This window comes from Orycteropus afer, unplaced genomic scaffold, assembly GCF_000298275.1.
Source record: "Orycteropus afer afer isolate SDZICR_OR568_19922 unplaced genomic scaffold, OryAfe1.0 scaffold00135, whole genome shotgun sequence".
NCBI classification, from domain to species: Eukaryota; Metazoa; Chordata; class Mammalia; order Tubulidentata; family Orycteropodidae; genus Orycteropus; species Orycteropus afer.
The window spans coordinates 5675111-5683978 of record NW_006921722.1 but is presented as its reverse complement, the minus strand read 5'-3'; the positions used below and the strand labels follow the sequence as shown (position 1 = coordinate 5683978).

At 50.3% G+C, this 8868-nt stretch overlaps 1 protein-coding gene across 1 annotated transcript in view; it reads left to right on the top strand.

Moving 5' to 3' along the window:
- Positions 1-8868, top strand: part of IGF2R (insulin like growth factor 2 receptor) — a 99267-nt gene that overhangs the window by 14338 nt on the left and 76061 nt on the right. The window contains exons 5-6 of the mRNA XM_007945287.1: positions 5964-6096; positions 8032-8161. Of these exons, the coding sequence (XP_007943478.1) occupies positions 5964-6096; positions 8032-8161 (263 nt within the window). The remainder of the gene's footprint in view (positions 1-5963; positions 6097-8031; positions 8162-8868) is intronic.

The following is an 8868-nucleotide window of genomic DNA, read 5'->3' as shown; positions in this document are numbered from 1 at the left end:
GTTTCATGACATTGACTGCAATTCCCCAAATGTAACAGCTCTCTTCCCACTTCCTCCTGGTAGTTGCCTTTTCCCACAACAGGGCATTTTAAATGCCCCAGACTGTGATCGTGCTGGCTTACCCCGTGAGGGCTCTGGAGTTCCAGAAGCCAAGTGGCAGGGCTGGGCTTGGAGAGTCTTCAGCGTCCATACGGCAGTGCTTGCTTTGTCCTGGCTGTGTCCTCTGCCTTCGTTGGCTTCCTGCAGCTGGTGCACCCCACTCTGCCTGTACAGACTGTTAAACCCATTCTCTCCCTGTCCTGGAGTCGCTTCTGGATGCACTGTGGGCCCAGGCCAGGTGCCCCACCCCTTGAGTTCTGTGTGTTTCCCCCTGAGACTGGACCTCCGATATCTTTACTTGCACTCTTTCCCTGTGGTTATCTGGGCAGCCCCTGGCCAAGCTCTCCGTGGGGATAAGGAATCATCCTTTTGCCTAGCTGTGAGCTCATGCTGTCCTTGGTATGTGACCTCCGGAGTTGGCTCTGCTGCTGGCCTTGCACCGCAGACCCAGGCCCCTCTCCCTCTCACCACACCCTGTCTTAACAGTAGCTTCCAGCCCCACCCTGCTAATGGTTAACTGATTCTTTTCACTTTTGTCCACTTTCAGTGTTTAAGGATGAGATTCAAAGACTCTCTAGTTGTTATGTGCCGTGAAGTCAGCCCTACTCATAATGACCCTTCCTTGGGTTTCCCCTCCTTGGGTTTCTGAGGAGGTATCACTATGGAAGTGGATTGTCCAGTCTTCCTTCCGAGGAGTGGCTGGTGGGTTTGAACTGCCAGCCTTCTGGTTAGCAGTCAGGTGCCTTAGGCACTATGCTACCAGAGCTTTTAGGATCTGGGAACTAACAAATAGATGGTTGATAACCTAGTGTAGTATGAGGAGGACAGAAGGAGAGAAGTTTGTCCCTTAAAAATAAACTAAATCTATGTCATAAATAGCAAAGTGTCACTGATGTTTCAAACATGGCAGTTTGTGAAAGAAAAGACAGGCTGATACAGAAGTAGAAGAGGCAAAATGTTGCCTCCTGGCTTAAAGACCGTAAAGAATGCTCTTTTTAAAAGTCTCAAGTATAGGAAGAGTGAAGTGACGCAGTTACCAGGCCACCGGTTGCTGTTGAGTCATGGACTCGGTGCCCCGTGTATCAGGGAGGAACTGTGTGTAGGGTTTCACGTGGCTGGTTTTTTTGGAAGCAGATTGCCACGCCTTTCTTACCATGCATCTTTGGATGGACTGAATTGCCAGCCTTGTAGCAGCTGAAAGCATTGTTTGCACCATAATAAAATTCAAATTTAGTTTAAGTTTTAAAAGTTATGTGAGTCTTTGACCATATACTGTTAATGATGGGAAAAAAAATCTCAAAACATAGAAACCCGTGGGGAGCCAGGGCTGGGTGGGTGAGTGGTGGATGTTTATCCAAAGTCATCAGGTAGCTGAACCCAAAGCGTTTCCAGAGGCTGGTGTCTGAGGCCTCAGGCCTCCCTTGATGCCACAGATGTTCTCTTGGGCTTCGATTCTCCAACCTGAGTGCAAGACCCATTTTGCTGTTTTACCTGAGCATCCCTCCTGCCTAGTTTTGTGCCTTCCGCTCACCTGGGGAAAATTGCTGTCTTTAAAATAAGTACGTAGCAACTTGCTTTCTAATTTCTCTGTGTTCTAGGTCAGCTATGGGCCACACCCTGCCCCTGGCCAGTTTTTGTCCTGCTCTGGAACTAAGAAAGTGATTTTTACCTCTGCTGAGGTCCAGTTGGCAGTGGAGGTTTCATGATTTCAGTTTTCATTTTATATTTATTGGGAAACCTTGAGCAGCAAGGCTTTCATAAAATGCTAAAATGGTTCTTGCTTTCAGGGAGCCCAGAGACTAAAGGTGTAGAGGACATAACCACAGTCATGACCTCAGGTTTTCCCTGTCTTCACCAAACCAAAACCAAACACACTGCCATTGAGTTGACTGACTCATAGTGACTTCCATTGGGTTTCCAAGGCGCTCGGTCTTTATGGAAGCAGGCTGCCTCATGTTTCTTCCTGTGGAGTGGCTGGTGGGTTTGAACCACTGACCTTCTGGTTAGCAGCCCAGTGCCTTCAGCACTACTCCACCAGATCTCCTTTTTTTCTGCCTTGGGGATAGATTAATTAATGGGAGGAACTGAAGAGCATATTGACTGCTAACAAAAGTAGCTACTGTCATCTTTATGCAGTCATGATGAAGCATCTTCCCTTTTTTCTTTCTTTAGTATCATGGCGCTATGACTACAGACTGTGGTGTGATAGCTTCAAAAAATACATTAAATGTTTTCTGTACTTGTCCAAACACCATTCCTTCAGGGAAAATACCCTGATGTGGTTCAGTGCTGTCCTAGTTTTCACTGCCATGTGTCTTTGCTATCTTCTCGTGTCTTCTGTTTTGCTTTGTCAGATTTACAATGATTGGATGGGTGAAGATCTCGGTAGACCCACACTATGGGTATAGCCCTTGCTCAGTGAATTCTGGGAGGGATTTTCTTAGATAATTATTTCTTAAAACATCGTGGACCATTTCCACCACCTATTTGTCACTTTGTCCTGCTGTGGTGACTTGTATGTTTCTAGGATGCTGGAAGCTGTGTCACCAGCATTTTCAATCCCAGCAGGGTCACCTGTGGTGGATAGGTTTCAGTGGAGCTTCCAGACTAAGACAGACTAGGAAGAAAGGCCCGGTAATAAAAAAAAAAAAACAAAACAATGTGGACAAATGTGCCCTGCCATAGCACTTCTGGGAATGTCTCTATGTAGAACTGGTGTGCTAGCAATCTCACCAGAGTTAAATACATTACATTGGTATATGTAAGACAGTGCCAGCACTATTACTCCAGGGTGGCGTAAGGGAAGCTGACCAGCCACCCCCTCATGGCTGCTGAGTTCCTGTTCTTTTGAATATCCTCGTTGCTTTGCTCTGGGGAGTGTGAGGTAGAGAGCTTTCTCCCCAGGCTTTCCCAGTGGCCTCCACCGCATTTCCAGGGCACATGCCAGTCCTGAGGAGTGCTGGGAAGTGACACTTCTGTTCCCTTCTGGAGGAGGGAGGCAGTAGGAGCAACCTGCAGGCCAAGCCCCCCAAGCCTGCGGGGAAGCTGAGCCAGGTTCCTAGCTGGGGGGCTCTCTCCCTTATAGCCCGGCCCGCCACTGGCCATGCTGTCCTGTTCCCTCAACTCTCACAGGCTTGGTTTTTAGCTGGAGAGTTGCCTGTCTCCTGCCCTCACTACTCAGCTGAATTCCTCCTCTCTGGGCTTCAGGTTTCTGAATTACCTTCTTGTAGGATGACAAGCTTCAGGACACACGAAGTTGCTTTTCACTGGGTCCTGATTACGTTTGCGGTGACAGTTTTATTTTATTTGAATTGTGTTTCTGTTGGTGGACTGGGCCTCCGACCTCTGCCCTGGTTATCTCCCATGGCCTGTGGCCTGGGAGCCCCTCAGCCCTGACCTCCTGACCGTCACTGAGTCACTGCTCAGCCTTCATGTGTCCCCTGAGGCCCTAGGAGTTGTTTGATGTCATTGTTCCTCTCCCGGACAGGGGGAGGTTAGTGGGTTAGAACCTTCCTGCAGGCTCATAACCTTTTTCGAACAAAGCCCTGAAAGCTAAATATTAAGCAGTTAAAGTTTATAAGGGGCCCCATCTGTGCACAGCTTCCGTCTGGCAGGTAGCCGTTTTAGGGAAATGATCCTTAAAAAAAGTGATCAAACGAGTCATGTGGAGTTGATTCCAGAGGACATGCGTTGGTAGATACTCCTCAGCAGGGAGGGTTACAGTCCAACCCGTGTAATGTTTTGGAAATAAACCGTATGGGATGGTTCTCATAAAGACGTAGCAATAGGTGGTGGTAACCAGGTGACCAAAGCCACACTTGCTCTTGGGTGTATGTCTGGGCTTGAATACTTGAATGCTCTGCCTTCGGAAACAGTGGAACTTTTAAAGTCAAGGATCTTGCCACCACTGTGGGCTCCTTGACATCTTTAAAATGAAAAGCCATTTGTTCACAGATATGAGAGAGTGATCCTAAATAAGCCCGAGTGGGGACGCGTGTCGGTGCCCAGGTTCAGTGCTCGTGTTTGTATTTTATTGAGCAGACAGTCATTCTTGCTAATCTGGCAGGCACTATGCGCACGCTCACCCTCAACCTTAAGAGTTCCCGCAGAGGAAACTGACAAGTAAACAAATAGCCAAACCCCCAAACCCATTGCCATGGAGTCAGTAGATCGTGACTCATGGCAACCCCACGTGGATGCTCTGAGGTTTTCTGGGCCGTCGTCTTTATGGAAGCAGATGGCCAGGTCTGTGTTTGTGGTGTCCGCGGGTAGCTTTGCACTGCCAGCAGTAGTAGAGCACAAACTGTTGGCCCCACCCAGGGTCCTTAAACGGGCAGCATTCCCTGGTATCATACGTGAAGGTGCTGTGAAGAAAAATAAAGCAGGGGACAGAGACAGGAGGTGGCTGGTTGAGGAAGAGAGCTCTAACTAGTTAAGCAGGAGACCTCACACCAGAGACCTGAATGAAGGAGGGGAGAGCTGTGCAGATGGGCAGAGAAAGCACCTGTAGAGGAAACGGGAGGTCCCGGGTGCTGACCTGTGCCAGGAAACCAGCACGGCCGAGTGCAGTGAGGGCGAGTGGTAGATGAGGAGGCTGGAGATCACGACGCCTCGTCCACGGGCTGGGAGTGCATGGCAGCACCGGCAGCACCAGGTGCAGCAGCAGGCAACGCTCGCGTGAGCTCGCGGGCACTGTTCTGCCAGCCACCAGGGGCAGCAGGTTCTACCAGCTTCCTGGATGCTAACTCGTCTAGTCCTTCGAGCAGCCTGGTGAAGTTGTGTGTTCATTTGGCACATGGGGAAACTGAGGCACCGAGAGGTGAATTTGCTCATGGTTATACAGCTCCGGAGAGTCAGAGCTAGTGTGGTTGGTTACAGATGTCTGCAGTTCTAGGGGGCAGCTCAGGGCTAGAGGCCTAAATTTGGGAATTGCTGGCAGACACTTAAAGCCACAGCTATGGAGGAGATCACCAAGGGAGTGAGCATAGACAGGCTGAGGGCCGCAGAACGCCTCCACACGTAGAGTAGTTGGAAGGAAGGTGGCGTCCCTGGGTGGCCCAGATGGTTACCTCATTGGGCTGCTAACTGAAAGGTTGGGTCCGAGTTGACCCTCGGTGCTACAGAGGAGAAGCCTGGTGACCTGTGTCTGAAGAACCAGCCACAGAGAGCCCACTGAGCACAGGTCTCCGACACACGGGCGCTGTGGTCAGCGCCGACGCCACAGCACCTGGCTTTAGAGGAAGAGGAGACGTGTCCCCAGGAGGCAGACGAGCAGCAGGCGGTGGGGCAGAAGGAAAACCAGGGCCTTCTGGGTGGGCGGGAAGCAAAGTGAAGAAACGCTTCAAGAAGCCAGACGGCACTATGAGATCACGTGAGGGGAAGACTAGGGAATGGGCATTGGACCTGACCACAAGGTGCTCACTGGTACCTGGCAGGTGTTCAGGAGAGGACGAGGGTGTGTGGGAAAGGGGGCAGTGGGTGTGGACAGTCCAAGGGCCATTGCTCTGTGTACGTGAGGTGCTGGATGATAGCAAGTGGACGGAGGGGTGCAGTGTGGGATGATGGTGACGGGGATGGAGGAACGGGCACGTTTTTAGAGGGTGGATACTGCTTCCTGCCGTGGGACTGAGCTGGCGGTGGGGGCAGAGCAGGGGATGCAGCTGAGAGGAGCTGCTGCAGAAGCTCAGTCCTCGTGAAGCGAGACTAGATGTGCGGCAGTGTGGAGTGGCTTAGTGTTTTTTTGTTGTTGAGGGCCACCGCAGCCTGAGAGATCTTACGTGTGGAGACACCCATCGTAAATTTTACCTGTGCACATCCTGAAAAGATGGCATTGGAAACTCACCTTTTCTCCTCCTCTCTTCTAGGTGCCGTGCTATGCATTTGATAAAGAGTTACAGAAGCATGATTTAAATCCCTTGATCAAGAGTAGCGGCGGTTATCTGGTGGATGACTCTGATCCTGACACATCTCTGTTCATCAATGTCTGTAGAGACATAGGTCTGAGTCTCGAGGGGCTGGGAGCTTGGGTGGGCGACAAGCCTTTTTTCCTTATCTTTGCCCTTCCACCCTTCTTCCTGTTTGGACATTCATGTCACTGATTAAATCTGGGAAGGGAACATTTGTCCCAAGACACAGTTCCTGATGCTGTGGCCTTAGAAAGGCTTGATAAATCTTCAGAAAAACCAAGTCAGTACATGGGGGTGGAGGTCATTGCTGGGGAGCAGATACGTGAGTGCTGATTTACAGTTATTTTAAAAATTGTACGTATGCATTGTATCCCATCCGGTTTGTATGTTATCTCTAAACAGTTTAAAAAATAATGCCCACACAGCTCTCCCAGAGTGACCGGCGATAACTTTAAATTGCCTGTGGGTCAGTTAGTAAGCCTGTTTCTTGCTCTCCAGAAATGTCTTGAGTGTTCTTTTAGAAAAATGCCGATGAAGCCAATCTTCGTGTGTCAGTGGGTCTGTAACTCAAAATTGCTGGCATAGTTGAAGGAGCCTGTAGATTAGTGAATTTGGAAATAATACGCTTTTCTGGTTTGGAAAACAGATGTAGACTTCTGGTCCTTTATCATTTCGAAGATTCTCTGAATTCACAGCATATCTTTGTATACATTGTCCCCAGCGTCCCAGAAATTTGATTGACACCGGAGGGGCCCTGGGTTGGGGGAAGCAGAGCTTCTCCACTCCCAGGAAGTTGACCTAAGCCTCAGACCAGTTTTGAAAGTGACCCTTTACCCTCACGCATAGGCTTAGATTTACTGCCTTTTGCTCATCTCCTTGCATGCTGGTTGACACATGCCTGACGCTTTGCCTTAAACGAATGCATGGGCCTAACACTAAGTCCCTGTAAGGGCAATTGCCTCTAGCACAGCAGGTCCTCTGTGTGGAGCAGAGCAGCCTGTAGGTCGAATTTCATCCTCCCTTCTGGTATTTGGACATCCTCAGAGGTAAAGGTTGCTTTTCCATTTGTGAGCTGGCGGACCCTCACAGAAAACCAGAGAAGCCAGGGTAACCCGCCTGCGTTAGGTGACCAGGCGAGCACAAAGCAAGGCCCTGTTGTTATTTACACACACGTTCATGGGAGAACCCTTTCCTGCACCCTTAACAGTGTGCTGGGTACTGATTTAGGCAGGCGCTGGGAATACAGCATGGGAGGTCTGGAGCTTATCGCCTGGTGGGTGGAGAGCTACACAGTAAGCAAGTCAACCTAGAAATGTGCATGCTGGGAAGAGGGATGCAGTGTAAAGGGGAACAGGGCTGTGGGAACTGCCTTGGCTGCTGTTGGTAGCATGGCTCCAAGTGCAGTAGGATGTTCTTGTCCTTAATCCTCCCCAGATCTGTGGAATAGCAAACTGCCGGGTGGGTTGATGTGTTGTTAGGCCCGAGTTAGAGAGACAGGAAGTGGTGAGTCTGGGATTTGAACCTCAAACTGTCTGCATTCTTTCCACTAATCTCCTAATCTTTCCGCTATCTGCAGAGGGCCTGTGTTTTTGGGTCTGTTTATGGCTCGGAAGGGGTGATGTTAATGTGAGTGTATTACTAGGAGAAGGTGGGGTGCATTCCTTATCTAGAAATACCATGACAGTCACTGTTTGTTTGCTGGCACGTTTTATGTGCCAGCTGCCGAGTGACACATCGCATATCTACTTTCCCCCTTCCCCCCATCTTCCCAGCAGTTCTGCATGGTGGGGGCTGTCACTCTCATTTTACGGATGAGAAAAACCATGTGCAAAAGAGCCCAAGGTCTCAGAATGGCCTCTGAGGCCTAGGCCGTTTTTTTTGGTTTCCAAACTTCTCCTATCTCATGTTACTTAAGAAACATTCAAAAGTTCTGTCAGCTTTTGAAGGGGTTAGGCTGGCCCAGAGGGTAGCCGTGAGGACCACGCCTGAGACCAGGCTGACGAGTGTAACGTGTGCTTCCTCCCAGATTCGCTGCGGGATTCCAGTCTGCAGCTGCGTGCTTGTCCCTCCGGTGCTGCCGCCTGCCTGGTGAAAGGGGACCAAGGGTTTGATGTCGGCCAGCCAAAGGACGGGCTGAAGCTTGTGGGCAAGGACAGGTCAGTCTGTGGCCTCCACTGCTGCCGTGTTTTCAGTCCTTGGCAGGGACCCAGCTATCCAGGGCCTTGGGATCGTCCCTGCAGAACGATGGCTACACGTGTGCTTGTGAGGTTACTGTCAGTGCTGGGTCTCAGAGGCCGGTCGCCTGTGGCTTGCTTCTAATCACGTGTCTGCTATAGAGGTGCAGACGTGTCGTGTACTTGGGCCCAGTACATGATCCACGCACAGTCGCTTCTCACTGTCTGTGGTAGTTATATCTGTAAAGTGACTGCGACCACTGAATTAGTGAACCCTGAGCCATGGCTCATGGGGCAAAGCAGGATTACGTCCCTGCAAGTCTCTGCTCACATTTTCATTGAACTCACAGTCCATAGCACTGTCCCTCGTGCCTGAACGCAGCTGATCACATACACATCTTCTCCATGAGACACTTCACAACCTTCTTGTGCTGAGAACACTGGCCAGTGCTTAGCACTGCACGTGGGGGCCATTTTCAACAGTGAAACCACCAACCACAAGTACAGAGGGTGTAGGACGTGGCACTAATTGACTGCAGAAGGACCCTTGTCACAGTCCAGAGCTGATACACAAAGGTGGCACAGCGTTTCCTGGTATGAACCTGGCTGGGAATGTGTGTGTCAGTTGACTTAGACGGTCCGTGACTCTGCACGTCTAAGCATGTCTGCAGGAGCCCTGGGGTCACAGA